At 35.2% G+C, this 20,915-nt stretch overlaps 1 protein-coding gene across 2 annotated transcripts; it reads left to right on the top strand.

Moving 5' to 3' along the window:
* Positions 1-2,921: 2,921 nt before the first annotated feature.
* Positions 2,922-20,148, top strand: LOC132561475 (mannose-1-phosphate guanyltransferase alpha-like). Of its 2 annotated transcripts, none has more exons than XM_060226182.1 (12): positions 2,922-3,001; positions 5,064-5,161; positions 5,805-5,908; positions 7,541-7,733; positions 8,307-8,366; positions 8,958-9,088; positions 11,752-11,793; positions 16,430-16,558; positions 16,826-16,970; positions 17,107-17,199; positions 18,197-18,368; positions 19,866-20,148. In XM_060226182.1, exons 1-12 carry the CDS (start codon positions 2,962-2,964, stop codon positions 19,964-19,966), a joined length of 1,308 nt encoding a protein of 435 aa, XP_060082165.1. In that variant the 5' UTR covers positions 2,922-2,961; the 3' UTR covers positions 19,967-20,148. The 2 variants fall into 2 exon arrangements, with proteins under 2 accessions (XP_060082165.1, XP_060082166.1); XM_060226183.1 differs by lacking the exon at positions 2,922-3,001 and adding an exon at positions 4,416-4,480.
* Positions 20,149-20,915: the final 767 nt, after the last annotated feature.

Below are 20,915 nucleotides of genomic sequence, written 5' to 3'. Positions count from 1 at the left end.
ATTGATATGGTCGAGGAGATCGATAGGGTTGGTCAGATTGATATGGTCGAGGAGATCGATAGGGTTGGTCAGATTGATATGGTCGAGGAGATCGATAGTGTTAGTCAGATTGATATGGGCGATGAGATCGATAGGGTCGGTCAGATTAATATGGGCGATGATATCGATAGGGAAAGTCGGACTGATATGGCCCAGTTGCTATGAAACCAATTGGGTTTATTTGCATGTATGCGTAATAACGCCTTTCACAATTTCTAGGAATGTGACCTTAATCACTTCATTTAAAAATCATCTCTGGTACAGTATCTCAGGTAACAGACAACAAAGGAAAAAATACAGGTAAATGAACTCAGATATTTAAGTTTTTTAATTTCATGTATATCTCAACACCTTTACAAATGGTATACAGAAATATACAATATATATATATATGTATACAGTATAAGGAACACGGTGCGCTTATATGACTATACTGAGAGAAGAATGCATCATAGATGTAATGTGCTTTGTTAAACTAATAATTATTGCGGGGAACATAAATGATTAATTTTCTTAATGAAGGTACACAATTTTTTTTAAAGTAAGATCCTTTTTTTGTAGATACATTTTTTTTAACGAAAACACTTTGTCTAGCAATCAATTTCGATGATAAGCAACTTCTTTCATTTTCTAAAGCCAAACATTCAAATATATAATGATACTCATCACCAATATCTCTTTTATTGCTATTTTTGGCAGATGCATTCTTCCCTTGGTTTATTCCTCCAACTTCCTATTTCGACAAGTAAATAATCATTTCTTAATCTAAATTTACTTAAGAGTTAAAGCATGCTTTTTTGATAGCATATATATTTAAGTATTTTTCAAAAACAATTTCGTCCTTAAAGGCCCTACACAAATAGCCGATTTTGTAGAGTTTTGGTATGTTTCCGACTAGGTCTGTTTGAATTGATCAGTTAATGTAAGTTTTAGTTTTGAAAGAAGCCATTTCGGATTAATATTATATTATTTTTTGTTTAGCTATATATTGGAACGTCAACAGTTGTTCAATATATCTTTTATGCATTCGGTCCATACAATTGAACCACAATTTTCTTCATTTACAATAGCTAACACTTTATATAATAAATCATTGATTTTATCTGAAGATTCTATTAACGTTGTCCAAAAAGTCATCAATCTTGTTGTAATTTCAATGTCGAGCGGAAGTTTACCGAGCTCTCCATATACCATAAAATCAGGAGTAGATAATTTAAGATAAAGTATTATCAGAAAAAAAACTCATACTTCACAACCATGTGATAATACTGGTGTTACTATCTTATAAAACACATCCAGTTGACACCGTATTATCAGATAATGTAATCCTCCCATTTAACACCTCAGACAAGGCTCTGGTTCCTTTAAGTGTTTGTTTTCTTGTAGCTCTTAGAAATTTTGCAGACTTACATAATGAAATTCCAAGATAATTAAATTCCTTGAATATATCCAACGTCTTACCGCCGGAATTGAACTTTAACATTCATTGTTGATTAGAAATACTATCGGTTTTATTTTCTAATTCATTTTCATCTCTGAGCTGATAGTAGGTAAACTATTGAGGTCAAGGAAAAAATAATACAAGGTTTCTGAGGAAATATTGTTTTGTCTACTTTTTTCTGTTAATCATCTTCCAGTATTGTTTTGGATTTTTTTTTTTACTTCATTTTGCTTAATTCTTTTTGAGATTTCTCCTGTATTTATTTAAATCGTTATTCAAAATCACTTTGTCTATTTTTTCTGTACCATATCTAATCGCACTGTACCAGTTTTACACCTGTTAAAATAACTTTTACTTCTATGTGGTCCCGTGTCTGTTTACTTGCTGTTAAAAACCATGTTTATCGTCATAGGCGAATTGTGGAGTTTTTCTCTTACCTGGCACAATCTTTCCAAGCACTGTAGTAGCAGCATCTACAAACATTGTATATATTATTCCAACAATTCTATTCTCCAATTCTATTGCTACATGTATATCTGATGTAATCTATCTAGATTATCGATCTATCATCGATTTGTTCCACACGGATGACACTAACATGCTCAGCCGTTATATCCCAATTCTTTAATGACTCTAAATCATGTTCATTTTTCGACAATTCAAACCATAAGAAAAAGCTACATTCTTTTTCACGAAAACATAAACACTGCTTCAGCTGCGATATATATAACCTAGTACAGTTCCTCCTGACTTCTGTCTCCTATATTTCGTCCTGTTTTTCATGACAAATTTATAACCTCTAGTTCTAATACATTTGTCTAATCAGTTTTGTGAAAACATTTATAATCATATCGTGTAACTAAGCTTTAGAATTAAGGATAATTTGGCCTCAGGTGAAATGTATGATAATTATGCAACTCACTGTAATTGGTTGTCTTAATTGTTCTCATTGTTCTTTGTCTTATAAAAAGTGGGCAAATCGGAAGCATACATCATATTTTGTATGTAATCATGATTTTGCGCACTCCAGCACGATTACATTATGTTCATATTATGTAATATCGTTTGTGTGTGTGTGTGTGTGTGTGTGTGTGTGTGTGTGTGTGTGTGTGTGTGTGTGTGTGCGTGTGTGTGATAAATTTCCCTGTAAACGACGGAAGAAAAGGCGGGGAGTGGGGTGGGAGGGGTTGCATACGCCAGTTTTGTGTGTACACATTAATGAACAAACCGGTTTTCGCCATTTTCTTTTGTTTTGTGTCGTTTTTTTTTATTCTGTCTATATATGCATTTAATTCTTATGTTCTTATAACTTTTTATTGATCTAGTCAGTACTTATACGGCCTTTTGTGTTTTGCATTACGCGCATACCTATTGACGGATATGGTTGTACGGACTCCGCTTCAACTTTTAATGTCAAACAATAAACTTCCGGAGGTTTGGTACTGACACGTTTAATACTGTCACTGTTCACGATTGACAAAATGCTGAAGACAGTCATATTGATTGGCGGCCCAATGAAGGGTAATTTTCTTTCACTTGCAGATGTCTGTATTACGGTAGACTTAATAGATACAGGACACAACGTGCTTAAAAAATTCCGTTGTCGGGTCGGCCGGGACACGCGACGGTTCCTGTTTCCAGGTTCATTCACCAAACTGAGAAAAATATGTTTTCACCAAATATTTAAACTTTTGTTTCTCTATTGGCTGGTTCCAGATTCAGTTCCCTAACCTTGGAGGTCGCTAACCTGTTTTTCTTTATTATTAACATGCACAAGTCCCCGTCCGCATAGCCACAGACTCTAAACTGATAATGTGATGTCAATATTCACATTTATTATGCTGTTATTGATATTTACATTTAATTGACTATGCTCATTTTAGAGATAGAACGGAAGTGTTCATAAGTGGTAGAAACACATCCACCATGGATGCAGTGAATTAAACGATTATTACCTGTTAATATATTACTATTAAGAGCCTGGCATCATCCAGTACTACCTGAAACAGCCTTACTGTTCAGTTAGGCTATTCCTGTTGCGGTTTCTGTTCCTTGTTCCTGGAGATCCTTAAACTGTAGTTTTTCTGTTGACAGGTACATGTTTCCATCCCCAGTCCCTGGAGATCCATAAATATTTGTTTATCTGTTGATAAAATAGTTTTCCTTTCTGTACCCTGCCCCTGGAGATCCCTAAACTTTTGTTTCAGTATTTTGACAGGTACATATTTGCACCCTACTGTCCCTTGGGTTCCCTAAACCAGTGTTTTTTATGCTCCTGAAACATTTTTTGAAGAGTTTGTAGTTGCTGCCATATTTGTTCATCCATCTTTCCATCCATCCTTTGGTGTCCAAACCAAAACATTGCCCACAGTCAAGCAAAGATCATGAAACATGGTAAAAACATTGGTTATGCAAACAGGGGTCGAAATAACCGCAAGCCCGTCTGCCCGGGGCTATCTATTGTAATGAAGGGCCAACAGATTATGCAAAGCGCTGGTCCGTCGGGCTTGTTACTTTTTGAAGCTCAAAATTTGTCCTCTATTCTGCTAGTAATACCCAAATGAGTCAAATCGATAAATCTGAACGACACCGACGTCATGTTCGGTGAAGGCATATTGCCGACTCTCGTTTCTAAAGACATTTTTCATCGGCATAGCTGGTACCAACAGTCTTAATCACTGCTACGTTTTGTTCCGTGTATAGAGTATGTCAGAACTTACAAGCGCTATAAAGACATGGAGCACAACAATGGCGATCTACTGATAGCATGATGGAACGTTTCCTCAGTGGGTTCAAGCCCACGCCCGATAAGAAACCTAAAACCCCAGAGGAAAAGTTAACACAACAACGAAAATACGAAAGAGAAAATTGTACTCGGACTTATCTTCCAAAATGGGGAAACAAATTTCAGAGGCTAAATTACGAAGAAAACCCAGGGCCACTGCAATGACAGAAGGGCCAGTAAATCTTCTGAAGAGATGGCCCAAAGGGCCACCTATAGTAATTTTCTTATTTCTACCCCTGTACAAAGGCAATTTCATGTACCAAATTCAGGGCCTTCTGCCCTTAAATTACAGAGTTATTGCCCTTTGATAAGATTTTGTGTTTGGAGCATAACTTGGCTTGCATTTAAGCACTGAGATAACTTCTTGTATACATTGATTACGCTATGAAAATTTGCAGTAATCCAAATTCAGGGCTCATAACCCCTTAATTAGATAGCATTATTGCCCTTTGTTAAAATTTCATGTCATTAATTTGATTGCATTTAAACAAGGATACCAAAACTTGGGGGATAAATTATCAGAATTTTGTGTCATTAGCATAGCTTTGTTTGCACTAAAATTATTATCATGGACCTTTGTATATACATTGGACATACTAAGAAAATGTGCAGTACACCAAATTCGGTGCCTGCAACCCCTTAATCATGGAATCATTGCCATTTGTTTAAATTTTGTGTCCAATAAAGTCGTTTTTGGTGAGCATTTAGCAGTTTTACTGATACACTTGCTTATGGACAGGTACAGGTTTCTATCCCCTGGCCCCAGAGATCCCTAAACATAAGTTTTTCTATTAACAGGTACACGCTTCCGTCCCCTGTCCCTGGAGATCCCTAAACCATTGTTCCCAGTGGCTGGTTTCTCTATCATATACCATCACATTGAAGCCTGCAGCAAGGTAAAGTATTCACCTTAATAAATTCAACAATTCCATTTATTTTTGGTGAGATTATTATAATATTACATTGGACCAGGACTGCAATTTCAATCAAAGTTATTGATATTTTATCAAATAAGGTTTGCTTCAAAGATTGAGAGTCATAACTGCAGGAGATATATAATTATTATTTTCAGAAGTAACAGGCGTTCAAACTAGTACTGGGATTCCAAAACATAGCCTCACAGGTCAAATGGAATCCTTGATGTACACGAAGAAGAAATTTTTAATCTGTATGAATTTCAAATACATATGGATATCTGATTGTAAAAAGAGATTTGTTTATAAAAGAAGTTTGGAAGCATTAAATACATACTGTATACATTTCAAATTCATTTTACTAATCCTTGATCATATGATACCTAACATGTTACTGAAATACTTTCTTCTTCCTGCTTTGATGGAGGGAGTAATTTAAAGTCATATTTTTTTGCGTTTTAAATAAAAAAAGCAAAAGTTTTGCAATAGAATTAGTAAGCCAAGGTGAAAATTCTGTCTAAAGCCATATGTAAAGCATATCCAGAATCTGTGAAAACACACATATGAAAATATGTACAGCTTGATGGTAGTTGTTTAATGAAGTATCTGTCTTTGTTTTCTAAAGATTCCAGGTATGAAGGAAGTGATATTGATGGGCTTCTATCAACCAAATGATGCTCTGACAAAATTTATCAACATGGCACAAAAAGAATTCAAGTTACAAGTAAGGTATGTATACTTTTTATATGTAACAAATATTACAAGTTAAGATAGGTTTGAATAATTTCTATTCATAATGCTGTCTGAATTTTGAGATGAAATAATTGATTTTGTCTTCTCTGATATATGATTCAATATCCATGCTGCTTAGCCCCTGTGAAAATATACAGGTAAATAACACAGCCTTTTTCTGGTCTTATGACCAGGTGGTGACCCTGGACATACACCTGTGTCCAAGTAGCTATAGAAACTGGTAGATCTAGAAATACTGATAGGAATAATAGACTTTGTAATAATTGTGACCAATTAGAAGTAGAAGATGAATTCCATTTTCTTTTTACCTGTCCCATATATTCCGATCTTAGGAGAAAATACATTAAAATTATTACTGGTATAAGCCATCTGTTTTCATAGTTATAGAATTATTGAACACACATAATTTGAAAGATTTGAATTTACTGGGCAAATACATTATTGAAGCGAACAAACGTAGAAGTATCTGATTATTACCGGGGGTTACATTGTACATTTCTTTTTTCTTATGTTTTTTTGTTGTTGTGGTTGATGATGATTGTTGATGATGATGATGATGATGATGATGATGATGATGCTGATGATGATGATACTATGATGATGATGATGATTGATGATGATGCTGCTGCTGCTGCTGCTGCTGCTGCTGCTGATGATGATGATGATGATGATGATGATGATGATGATGATGATGATGATGATGATGATGTAATGATATAGATGTAGTTGGGTTGTCAGTACGTCTCATCATCAGGTATTAATGTAAATTATTTTAACAATGAAAACTGACTGTTTGTGTCTAAATAGTGTGTATAATGATGTTCCAGTGTTTGTTCTATGTATTATATATATTATCATGTGTGTTATTATATGTTACCGATAAGTTGTATAACTAAAGGAAATAAATTTGATTGATTGATATTCAACCAGGTATGACATGAAAGGGGTTAGAGCACCTACTGAAGTTGATACATGACTTCCAATTAACCTGTTGGGCAGATATTGAAGAGATTGCCTGATTGATTGGTTACTTGTGGTTTGTCTCAGCTCTGTAAGGTTTCACATTTAATTCATGTAATTTTGTATGTAAAAACTTCTCCTAAACATCTATAATACAGTTTATCATAACTACTGAAATCAGACCGATTATAAAACTACCATGTTGTATGATACTTCCACTGTGTTTACACCAGTCACTACTGCCAAGTGACAGAATTGACGTTACCAATTTTCGGTATCAAAGATTCTGGAAAGCAACCAGAAAAGACGAATAGGTAATCAAACTGACCTGTAGCCGAACACACTTGGCTACAACTGTATTGAGAGGAAATTGATTCAGAGTACTACCCAGGTGATCTCTATGTTGAAATATAAAGGCCTGCCAAGTATTGTTTCTGATGACCATTAAGATATTACATTTGAAATGAAGACAAACCAAAACAAAGCCACAAATTTAGAATTTTGAATTTTTCTTGATGAGCTTAACTACACCCCACTCGACATACCTTAAATGTTAAATCACAACAGGGCAGAGTTTTGTTTCTTCCCAGGGGAGATAACTTCCTTGAATGGATCAGATTATATATCTAGTTGGTGTATATTGAACAGATATCTACAAGAGTACACAGCCTTGGGAACTGCTGGAGGACTGTATCACTTTAGGGATCAAATCCTGGCGGGGAATCCTGATTATTTCTTCGTTATGAATGCTGATGTGTGTGGAGACTTCCCACTTCAAGATATGCTAGATCAACACAAGGCTAGTCCAGCCAGTATCTGTTGTACAATATTATGTACAGAGGTGAGTGACCAGTCCAGTCAGTATCTGTTGTGTGATATTAGGTACAGAGGTGAGTGACCAGTCCACATTGTATCTGTTGTGTTATATTAGGTACAGAGGTGAGTGACCAGTCCAGTCACTATCTGTTGTGTGATATTAGGTACAGAGGTGAGTGACCAGTCCAGTCAGTATCTGTTGTGTGATATTATGTACAGAGGTGAGTGACCAGTCCAGTCAGTATCTGTTGTGTGATATTAGGTACAGAGGTAAGTGACCAGTTCAGCCAGTATCTGTTGTGTGATATTAGGTACAGAGGTGAGTGACCAGTCTCTGTTGTGTGATATTATGTACATAGGTGAGTGACCAGTCTCTGTTGTGTGATATTAGGTACAGAGGTGAGTGACCAGCCCAGCCAGTATCTGTTGTATGATTTGTGAGTTGAGGTGAGTGACCAGTCAAGTCAGTATGACTTATTTGATCTGTGGTTAAGCCTTCCGTTATTTTTCACTTGATCTATGTTTAAGGCGACTCATTATAGTTTATTTGGTGTGTGTTTCAGGCAGCTTGTTATTGTTCATGTGATGTTTTTTTCAGGCGACTCGTCAACAGTCCCTTAACTATGGCTGTGTGGTAGACAATAGGGATACCCATGAGGTGAGTTCCTTTTGTAGGGTTGACACTGTTTTATCTTACAATAAGTCAATGTCTGGTAAAAAAAGAAAATTAAAAGTTCGTATAACACAACAATTAGAATATTTTATCATGATGTTTTGATGACTACAGTCACCTTCATCACACAGATGACCACTGTGGAGGATATTAGCACTGACAACTTTTCTGTTTACTATAATCCTATGTACACTAAGGTTGGAAATAGTGTGACAATATGGTAAACTGATTTTGGGGTTGGGTGGGGGTGGGGGGGGGGGGGGGGTGGGGTAAGCATTAAAATCCATCACCAATGATTTGAAAAAAAAAAACAAAAAAAACAGACAAATACAAAAAGTCCTTGCTTTGAGATGCTGCTGGATAAACAAAGATTGATTGTCAACATATTTATCTGTTTATTACAAATTTTCACAATGAAGTTTTAGAAAATACCTTAATATGTCAGCCCACATTACAAGGAGTTGTGCTGAAAGGCCAGAATAGTAGATATCAACTCTGTGAAATAAGTTACAAAGCGAAATCATCTAATTTGATCTGATCAGTCATGATAAATATGTTAGTTACGATACATTGCAGGTGCTCCATTATGTGGAGAAACCCGAGACCTTTGTAAGTACAGCGATCAACTGCGGGATCTATCTGTTGTCCCCAAGAGTCTTCGAGCCTCTACAGCAGATCTTCCAAAAAAATCTCCAGGAAAATTACAAGTAGGTACTTATATAATGAACTGATTACCATCAAACCATGGAACCCAAACTTCATGGATTTTTTAATTTTTCATGAAATTTTGATTTTGTGGAACGATATATAGAACCAAAAACCATATACTGATTTCAACATTAATTAATTGATGGATTAAGAGTAACCATGAATTAACGAACATGAATCCTGCATGATAATTCTTTCTATTAGGTAGATCACTGCTCCGACATTAAGTAAATAGAGACAATATGATGTCAATTCATAAAGGATATTTTACACTGGATTTTACTTGCAATTAAATCCAAGTTTTGATTGGTCAATCAAATGCCACATTATGTCATCTGCAAATTTATCATTAGCATATGAAGTTCTGGTGGTGGTTGGTATTTACAAATGACTTTAACTGACCTCGACCTATCTTGAAAATGATGTTCTAAAAGATAGATTAATCAACGAACGTCACTAAATTCTGCTTCACATTGAATAAACTGGTGTTCTGAATAGGCAGAATGATCGACAGAACAACAACACGATTTAAGTTTCCTTTTACCGGCTTCAGAAATTTCAGAACACTATATGGTGTCACTTCATTGTAAAATTTTCAAAACTAAACATCTTGTGGCTGTCATATCCATCTTTCTGTATCTAACACTTGTGAAAAATATTCTATAAATTTTAGTTCAATTTTTGTTACACTTTTAAATTAAATCTCATCCTGGGTTATAATACAAATGCTGTAGAATCATGCATTTTTGTAGGGGTTGTATATTCTTTAATCATACAAAGACAAACAATTAATTTTATAGATTAATCTGACTCATGTACTTAGCACTAAAAAGTCTATTTATCTGTTTATCATAACAGATAAATTTATAGATAAAGAGATATCGTAAAATGAATGAAACTCAAAACATCACCAATATAACTAATCTTTATATAGGTATGTTACAATACTGTGTGGTGTAGTGATACATTAAAGTTATAAATATGATGTTTATGCCTTTTGTTATGAAGTGTTTTGTTTACTTTTACGAACAGATCAAACTCTTGGTAATATTTACAAACTTCTTCACTGTTGTTATTAACACTAACAATGGCTAAGTCTCGGAGCATGGCTTATCTGTGAAAAATATTTTTTAGTTCTAGTTTCAATGTCACCACAGTTATTGGCCATTCAAAAAAACGTCATGAAGAACAGAATGAAATGTAATACAGCATTTCTAAGTATTGTGTCTATCTGGCAATAAGCCCCTGTCTGGTAATAAGCCCACCCACCTTAACTGCAGCTTCTGAAAAGAAATGGCAACAGATGTACCCTGGTAAATCAAAGTTCACAAATAAGCCTACTTCATCACATTTGGCAAGAGATTGTATGTTTTTCCCTGGGCTTATTGTGTGTATGTTTTCCCTGGGCTTATTGTATGATAAATATGATTCTTCAGTATACAAAGTCAAGCTAAGAATGTAGAAATAATTTGTCTGTGGTTGTCTGGTTCAGTCTCTGGAGTATACCGTGGCTACTGTATCATATATGGGCCTAGTCTGAAGCATAGAATGTAGAAATAATTTGTCTGTGGTTGTCTGGTCCAGTCTCTGGAGTATACCGTGGCTACTGTATCATATATGGGCCTAGTCTGAAGCATAGAATGTAGAAATAATTTGACTGTGTCTGTCTGGTTCAGTCTATATATTATGGCTACTGTATCATATATGGGCCTAGTCTGAAGCTAAGAATGTAGAAATAATTTGTCTGTGGTTGTCTGGTCCAGTCTCTGGAATATATCATGGCTACTGTATCATATATGGGCCTAGTCTGAAGCATAGAATGTAGAAATAATTTGACTGTGTTGTCTGGTTCAGTCTCTATATATCATGGCTACTGTATCATATATGGGCCTAGTCTGAAGCTAAGAATGTAGAAATAATTTGACTGTGGGTTTCTGGTCCAGTCTCTGGAGTATATCATGGCTACTGTATCATATATGGGCCTAGTCTGAAGCATAGAATGTAGAAATAATTTGACTGTGGTTGTCTGGTCCAGTCTCTGGAGTATATCATGGCTACTGTATCATATATGGGCCTAGTCTGAAGCTAAGAATGTAGAAATAATTTGACTGTGGGTTTCTGGTCCAGTCTCTGGAGTATATCATGGCTACTGTATCATATATGGGCCTAGTCAGAAGCTAAGAATGTAGAAATAATTTGACTGTGTCTGTCTGGTTCAGTCTATATATTATGGCTACTGTATCATATATGGGCCTAGTCTGAAGCTAAGAATGTAGAAATAATTTGTCTGTGTCTGTCTGGTCCAGTCTCTGGAGTATATCATGGCTACTGTATCATATAAGACCTATAATGACTATTTTACATGTCATGAAGACAAGTTGCTATATATTGCATGTCTAAACATGGTCTTTTTGACCTTTTGACCTTTGATTGAAGATACAGAATCAATTTCATTAGCATGTTTCAACCAATTTTTCAAAATGCAGCTGAACTTGAATGGGATTGGATTATATATACTTGCACTTTCATTCCTATTTTACCGTTGACCTTTTGGGGAAAAATATTGGGTCACTTCATACTTGATTAAGCCTGGTTTATATATAAAAGAAATATACATATTTCTGTACATTATTTTCTGTGAAATATTGTTGTGTTCCTTCAGTTCTGTAGCAGGACTATATGATGAGCCAGTGTACAGTGGATGGTAACTTGTCTTGTGCTCACTGTTGTTCAGTTTCATGGCATGCTGGTGAAATGGAGAGTTATTTCCCTTCTCTGTTATTTTGTATACCCATCACATCCTTTCTTCCCAGTTTTATACCTGATAAAAGAAATTTTCCCGTAAGAAAACAGCAGGAGAAATTTAACTGTAATTTTGAGATCAGTTTTCAATTTACATTGTTTTAGTAATTTAGATGTCGGTTGCTTTCTTTTCAGATCTTTTTTGTAGTTACTCCGTACTTAACTGATTTTAGCTTTTGCATTTAAGTAGATTATGAATGCAGATTGGAAGTATATGAAGTATATCTGTAGCTCAACGCTTTTTTTCATCATTGTAGATGTGTTATATAATAGAAATTTTAATTAGCTGGTTAAAATTAAACATTTTATTGAAATTTTAAATGTAATATAACCTATTTTATACACTAGTTTAATTGATTACATTATAGAGGAATTGTGGAATTTGTTGGATCCAAAATCATTTGGTGTATTGGGTAGTAACAGAAAAATGGGTAGTATGTTGATCTCAAGTTCCTCTGCTGATCGAGCTGAAGGGGAATTCCTGCATGCTGGAGGTGTCATACTTCTGTTTGCATTAGTTTACTTGAAATCTACCCTACATCTCCCACATACTCTGTATGTTTGGCCCCTGTTACAACATTTACTGAGTCTGCAGGGTAGGCGAAATTTGTCTGATGTTATACACAATGTGACACCGTTATGTAAATGATTGTACAAATAGTATGTCTGATGTTTTACCAACCAGAGAAAGAAATCAACAAGATGAAACGAATTTGAATAGAATGTTCATGTCTTTGTTATAAACAGTAATGTTTTATGTTTTCTGAACAATCGACTACTATTAGGAGCTGACTGTTACACACACTGATCTATACAGTAGCTGTGATAGCAGTTTGTATATAACTTTGCCAGTCACATCACTGATATATGTTATTGGAATATTCCATACATTGGACATCTTAGGTCCATCTTAGCGGTATGTAGCGTAAAGTAAAAATATTATAGTATACTGTATATGATCATGACACCATTATGTTCTGTATGAAAACTGTTACCTGTATGGAATCTGTTACCTGTATGGAATCTATTACCTGTATGAAATCTGTTATCTGTATAGAATTTGTTACCTGTATGGAATCTATTACCTGTATGAAATCTGTTATCTGTATAGAATTTGTTACCTGTATTGAAATGTATGGAATCTATTACCTGTATGAAATCTGTTATCTGTATAGAATTTGTTGCCTGTATGGAATCTGTTACCTGTATGGAATCTATTACCTGTATGAAATCTGTTATCTGTATAGAATATGTTACCTGTATGAAATCTGTTACCTGTATATAATCTATTACCTGTATACCTGTATATGTTCGAGTTCAATTCGTCTCAGTTGAGGGCTGACATTCTTCAACAAAATCTCATTTGAGGCCATGCAGAGAAAGTGATGAAACAGAATGTCCAGCCAAGATTCAGAGTAATGGATTCTTTCACTTCCTTTAGGGTGAGACCTTGGGACCTCAACCAGAGTGGGAAGATCATAATAAGTTGTCAAACACAATGCTTACCAAGTGTTTGACAGCTTTATAATCTTCCCTCAAGGGTTGTTATCCTTCTATCTGATCCTAGAGAGGATGAATGATTATAATTCTCTTACCCTGTTTACCTCATCTCAGTGCAAGATGAAGTGTATTGTGTGTAAACAAAAACACATAAATGACAGATAAATAGTGATGAAGCCCGTGTCTCGGACACTTCACACATTGTAATTTAATCTTACGTGAAATATGATCCTAGTGGACATGCCAACCAAATAAAATTATACTCTCGATACATTCCTGATGTACTGTCAAATTTCTTTATTTCAAACTTGAATACCCCGCTTAACTCAAAGTACTTTGTCAGTCACAGCAGAATTTTCTCTTTATCTTAGTAATAAAGACTTGGAAAATTCTAAATTTGGAAAATTTGAAAAAGTCTGATTATTTGCACGAAAATTTGGTCCAGAAAATCAAAAGTCCTACTTAAAAGTTCCTCTTTACCAAAGCTCGAAGTTTTTTCTAGCCAAACAAACTCCTGACGTAGCGTTACAAAAGATCATGTTCCAATACACCGTTATCATATGACACTCTATGCCACACTACTGCTTTAATTCGTGAAGAGAAATTCTGTCTGACTGTTGCTACAATAAAAACATGTTGATGATTTAATTTTTTGATTAACAGTCAAACTGTACTTACAGAAAGCTATTGATTAACACTTAAGCTTGCAATTATGTGACACAGAAATATGGATCTCATTGCGCTGTCACATGGAACTTATCTGCACAGCTAAAATCACAACCTGGTCTGGTACATTAGCTTATGCTTTCACACGAGGGTACATGATTTTGATCAATAGAGAAAGTACATCAGTTACCATCGAGAAGGTGATACTGAGAAGAGGTAAAGTGTCACATCAAGACTAATTCAACTTGAATACTTGAATAACTCAAAAAAATTTTAATGACTGTAACAACTTTGAGTTAACAAAGTTTGAACAAAGTTGTGGATTAAGATGAGTTTCAACCTTGATGAGAACATAAGATTTTCAGTTTTAAGGATAATATAAGATTTCAGTAGAGGGTATAGTAATTGCGACCCCATAAAAGTAGCTCCACTACAAGGTCGTGTCAGTGACATCACTTAAATTGTTTTAAGAATTTGTAAAGAGCTTGTGTAGCTTGTGTCAACCCTAGGATGAGACAAGGAAATCTCACATCAGGAAAAAGGTGGATACACCTGTCCTGGGTAACAGAACAATCAGGTCTTTCCCTAGCTGGAGGGCTAAAAAACAAATAAGCAAATTAATATTCATGTGACATTATAACCATCAGTATAGTCATTTGCATTTGAGGCCTGAATGACAAATGTTCGTGATGTCAGTGTCCCCAGCTGACCCCAACACATCATAAAAATGATGTTATTGACAATAACACAAACCTGAAATGTCACTTCCTGTGCGTGCAGACTCTTGTTGGGTTAAGATTTAGATATCTTACCCTCACCAGAAGTAGGAATATTTCAGTCCGGTGGGGTAGAAAAATGGATCTCAAACACATATAGGTAGCAATTCTTTTTGTCGTACATTAAATATATTATAAACATTTCTCAACTAGTTTCATTTCCTTATTCTTCAAATTGATTTTGTAAAGGTATGCAGCAGACAGATAAGATGGGACATTATCTAGACCAGGGTAGTATGTGATTTTTTTCTTATCTCATGTAATTGTTGTGTAGTCCCAGGCAGGATTATTCTTAACATTATGACTCAAATGAGATTTTGCAACAGAATTTCAGTCTTTCGCAGTAATAAATACATTTTAAACACATACAGGTAACATATTCTGTTAATCACAGGGGCAGTGTCAGATATTATACAGATTGGCCAGTCTCCAGCTATGTGTTGTCTACACTAAGAATACGTGGAAATGCTCACTTCCTGCCTGCTGAAGCTAACATTTAACATGTAAATGGTTAAGAGCTACAATGAAATGCTTATGGTGTTATGTCCAGACATCCTGAGTGAGTTAGTATATAATACGGTTGTGTATGCTTTACTATGAATGTAGTGCGGCCAGTAACTGACCTGAAGGTTGAATGTTGTTGACCAATGTTTGTGTTTTGCATGTATTTAGTGCCATTTTGTGTAATTGTTGAAAATCCATCATGACATACCAGATTATATGTCTGCATGTACATCAGATGTTATGTTGTTTTCACACAGAGATTAGGGTATGCAGATAACAAACCTGTTTGTGTAAATATTTTCATAGATGTGAAAACAGCATGTATTATTTCAACTGTCCTATTTTCACTTTTCTTAGTTGAAGTTTTTAGAAATTTTCAGCTGTAATTTAAGAATATGATCTGAGAAAACTACCCATTCTTCAGTGATCCAAATCACATAATAGATAGCCCAGAGGCAGTTCTTGGGCCAAAGTGATACATGCTGTATGTACTACCTCAACTAATTGTGACCTTGACCTCCAGAGACATGGACATGCTGTATCACCTTAGCTAAGCCCTTGACCTCCAGTGGCATTGACATATGCAGTACAACCTGATCTAACTATGACCTTGACCTCCAGTGACATTGACATGCTGTACTTTATTTTTTACCCAAGTGACTCATGCTGTACAACCTTATCTACTTTTTCTTTTGACGTTAGTGACTCATGATTTACAACCCTAGCTACTTTGTCTTTTGACGTCAGTGACTCATGATTTACAACCCTATCTACTTTGTCTTTTGGCATCAGTGACTCATGTTGTAACACCTTAGCTGTTGCAGTTAGCGCTATAGACTGGTACAGCCTTATTTAAATGGGCCCAAGACCTCCATTGACTTATGTTGTACAGGATTAGGTTACTCTATCCTTGGACGCCACTGACTCATGCTGTAACACCTTGGGATCTTGTCAACAATGACATATTTAACCAATATAAATAAATCCGTTTAAGCAATTTACTATGTATAATTTCTAGACATGCTAACTAAACAAGATGTTATTGTATCATTCTCTTTTGAAAGGTAAATGGTAATTATGTAATTTTTCCAGTTTTGACCCCAGTACACCTTCTAAGGAAATGATTCGCTTGGAGCAGGAGATCTTTATCCCCCTGGCTAACAGTGGTAAACTGTATGCCTACCACACTGACCGTTTTTGGAGTCAGATTAAGTCCTCTGGGTAAGTACTGTCACAATACCAGTATGTTGCACAAATATTTGTTTTACTACATTTTTACTGAAAGTAGGTCCATGCCTTGTAATAAGCCCATCCATCCTTCAGAATCGCTAACAAATACTGTTTCACTGTCCTGTAATAAGCCCACCTGCAATTTTGAGATTATGTCTACACTTCTTGGGTTTCTGGTAGGATAAGTAGGTCACTGATAAATTGAGGTGATTGTTTGTGTCTTCTGAAGTATTAGATATCAATATTTTTCCCCTGTAGAGCTGCTATATATGCCAACAGACATTACCTAGCTATATACAGGGATAGCCACCCCGAGAGGCTGGCTAAAAATGGGAAAGAACAGCCGACAATACGAGATGATGTGTTCATACATCCTACTGCGCAGGTCCATCCAACAGCTGTGGTGAGTAAGGAACAAATCAAACTATACAGCTAGGTTGACTATAGCACAAATTGAAATATAGTTCAAATGGAAAGAAAATTGCAGATTGTATTTAATGACTTCATTCATAAAGTAATGTTCTATTTATGTTTTGTAGCTTGGTCCTAATGTGACAATAGGAAAGCATGCCATCATCGGAGAGGGAGTTCGCGTTCGAGAGTCCATTGTGCTGGAAGGAGCCACGCTTCAGGTAGGTAGATACGCTCTTAAAACCACAAAGACCGTTGTGTTGCATTATTAGGTCATCTGTCATATTGTTGTCATGCATTATGTGTAAACATTTCAAATTTTATACTTCTTCTCAAGTTCTACCTTTGGAACTGAGTTGAAACTTGCCTGAAATGATCCTCAGATGGTCCTGACTAAGTATTTCCTGCAAAACGTATTAGCAGAGGATATTAATTTTGGCTGTGTGCGTGTTTGTATGCGAGCAAATGTCTGTTCGTTCTTGCATGCATTCTGTCCAAGGGCTTTTTCGGGCTATAACTTCAAAACCTTTCAACTCATCTTCTTAAAAAATTATCTTCTTGTTGTCAGTGTTCAGGTCAGTCCATAATCGAATATGGCCACCATCTTGATAAATACATTTAAAATCTTTTTTTCAGTCAGTTTTATTGGTTTCATTGTCCTGAAATTTGTGGGAATGTTAAGAAACTGAAATGAGGAGTGATTTTTGCCTTTACTGCTGTTGCAATGTCTACTGATATAAGTTGAATGTTTTAAGTTTTAAGATTTAAGTTTTTACGACTATGACAGATAATGTATCATATATACAGGTTTTTATAGTCAGGTGAATGCTAAGACCCATGGTTCTCTTGTTTCAATAGAACATTATTATATATTTAGTTCCAAAAGTTGTTGTTCTTTGTCTTCCCCTATAGAAAATAAACAATTCCTGAGATTACCTGCTCAACCAGTGGAGTGCCACATTCGGAAACCTGACACACTTAAATCCATGCCAATAAACAGTTCCATAATTTTTATAACATAAATTTAAGGATAGCTGAAGTAAACCTTGTTCTTCCAATCAGAAAATATGTCACTTTTCTGGAGTATAAAAGTATAAATTTCGGTTTGTTGTTTGTCATATATGGTAAGTTAATGGAGTTTTAATCTTGTTTAAATAGTCACTATTATAAATGTTTTCTTGTCAATTTAACATGTTTTTTTTTATTTATTTGATACAGGACCACTGCTGCATACTATACAGTGTTATTGGCTGGAACAGTACAGTAGGGACATGGACCCGAGTCGAAGGAACACCAAATGACCCAAATCCTAACAAACCCTTTGCCAAGATTGAGACGACATCCACATTTACATCAGAGGGAAAACTCAACCCCTCTATAACTGTGATAGGTAGGAAAAATTCATTTGTTCTTCAGTTAAAGGAATGATTCAGTATTGTGTAGTGGAACTGAACTTGTTCTGGTGACCAGGACGCAGTTGCTCAAAGCTTGGTCAATCAGTCATTAGTGAAACTTTTGAAATATGAATAAAACTAAAACAATGAGAACATGTTTGATAAGTTCACAGCTATAGATTTGTTGAGACGAGAAACATTGCATGTTCGCTTTGCTTTGAAAGTTCTTATTTATTTATTTTGCGAACAATAAGTTAACTCTAACCAAACTTTGAGCCTATGTGGCCAAGTAACTCATGATCAAAAGCTTAGAATTTCCAGACTCAAGAACTGATCTAGCTGTAGTATTCTTTCTTTTCTGTTTACTCAGGAATAAGTCCACCCTATCAGTAAACCAATTTACTACATTTTCAGTAGATCTGTATTGCTGTCTTTGTCCTGTAATAGAGAAACCCCTTAACATTGATTCAGCGGTAGCCTTTAGCTTCCAGATATACAAAGTTTTATTTTCCAAAACATAAAATACGAAGTTGAGGTAATTTCAGAATTCACAAATGTTGAGTTTTCAGTTTTGCAAAAGTGATCTACTAATGAAAAATTGAATCTAATGAAAAAGGAGAGGTAGTAAAAACAGTCAATGTTATATCAATAATTGATAGTAAATATATAAAATAGAATATTGATAAAAAATGAAAATAAAAAGGATGAATGGTACGTTTAACCTTGGAATGCTGATCCTAGTGCTACTGGCTGTTCCTTTGTTTTCTAATGTCCTGTATGTGTTCTGAGAAACTGCATCTCCAACATCATTGCTGTTTACATCTGGGACAAGCGATAATCATGTTTGTTAATTGTACAATTACCTCGACTTCATATCTGGGTAGAGCAGTCAGTAACTGGGTTGATAAAATGTGTTGGGCACGATTTGCTTGGAAACTTGGCTCTTACTAGTTAGTTAGCTTATTAATATTTTCTATTATGAGTGACTTCAGAAAGATATCTGACATTAGGGTCATTATTATCAGTAGGTACCAATTTGCTTTAATACATTTTGAAAGGGATACAACACTAATGTAGAAATCGAGAGCAAGTGGAATGCCACTGGTGGATGAATATTTGTGTCTCGGTCAGAGTGAATATGAGCTTTAGAATGACTCACTAGTCTTATGCCTCTTAATTCCATGGAGAACAAAGGAGTGCAGTGGTTTAGAATAATATTCAATATGCCAGATTCTCTAGACCATTCATTGTCGATAGCCAGATTCTCTAGACCAATCATTGTCGACTGCCAGATTCTCTAGACCATACATTGTCAACAGCCAGATTCTCAAGACCATTCATTGTTGACAGTCATCCATAATAGTTATCAAGAGTAGAAAACCATGGAAATCTGGAATCATGTATTTTCTCTCTTCTTTTTTTTAAATTATTTAAACTTTTGTATCATACAAATACTTTTCTATAAATATCTATTATTAACACTATGTTTACAGGATCCAATGTAACCGTGCCATCAGAGGTGGTGATACTGAACTCCATTGTTCTACCAGACAAAGCTCTCAGTGGCAGCTACAAAAATCAGATCATCTTGTGATTTCTCAAAGAGCCTTCCCTGATGTACACAAAGTATTTCATAAATGGACCCGTTTCTAACTGGACTTCCAGCCAAAGTGGAATTGTATCCAGCATGGAGAATTTTGCATAATCATATTTATTAAAACTTATGAAGATTGTTAATTTGAGATGATGATCTTATAAATAAAAGGTGTCTTGTGATCTGTTTTGGTTTATTTTTTATAAAATACAGTTTGTACAGAATATGAATTGTAATCTGCTTTGATGACTGGAATTATTCCCCATCAATACTTATGATTATTTTAAGGCAGGGTCTCCTTTGATACCTGGTGGCTACTTCAACTACTGTTAAATCATGTAATTTCATTGGGCTCACACTTCACGGTTTTTTCAAAAATGTGTATTTTTGTTGGTACTCGATTTTGAGGGTGAATCTTGCTGACAAAATCAGAGACATATATAACACGTGTGATATACGTCTCTGACAAAATCCACAAGTGCTGTAACCCATGTCAATTTTTATGTTTATTTTGTGGACAAGTGTTGATTTAGATTAATCACACGTTAAAAGAAATTTTTAGTTCTATTTCACCCGAGGACAACCATCACAGCACAGACTGGTGATAACTTTTCAAAAAAAAAAAAAAAAAAAACCCTTACCTCCCTTCCTTAGAGATTGCTGCTTGTCTAGAAATAGCTATAACCAGAATTGTTTTTCAAGGCTTTACAAACGATTGATGGGCACACTAAGGTCAAAACATGATCTGAACAACAATACTTCTGATGAAAGTGAGTTACAGACAACCGACAAAAGCTTGTTTTGAAATATTTTCCAGTTTATTGATAATACAATACATATGATCTGATACTATCTCTGCATGGCGAAGTATATTTCGGTCATTTGCTATAAAAACATTGGTATATAATGCACATCAAGATCGTTTCCCATTCTCGCTCTAGGCATCATC

The sequence above is a fragment of the Ylistrum balloti genome, unplaced genomic scaffold (genome assembly GCF_031769215.1).
Source record: "Ylistrum balloti isolate Yb309-2 unplaced genomic scaffold, AGI_CSIRO_Ybal_v1 Utg371212, whole genome shotgun sequence".
NCBI classification, from domain to species: Eukaryota; Metazoa; Mollusca; class Bivalvia; order Pectinida; family Pectinidae; genus Ylistrum; species Ylistrum balloti.
The sequence above is the reverse complement of the archived record's forward strand: the minus strand, read 5'-3'. Positions and strand labels throughout refer to the sequence as shown.

Bases quoted from the DNA above. Each gene is read 5' to 3' on its own strand.
- LOC132561475 (XM_060226182.1), top strand. From the start codon at position 2,962: ATGCTGAAGACAGTCATATTGATTGGCGGCCCAATGAAGG. The intron at 3,002-5,063 runs GTAATTTTCTTT...TTCTATTAACAG, and splicing joins GATTGGCGGCCCAATGAAGG to GTACACGCTTCCGTCCCCTG. The intron at 16,971-17,106 runs GTGAGTAAGGAA...TATGTTTTGTAG, and splicing joins AGGTCCATCCAACAGCTGTG to CTTGGTCCTAATGTGACAAT.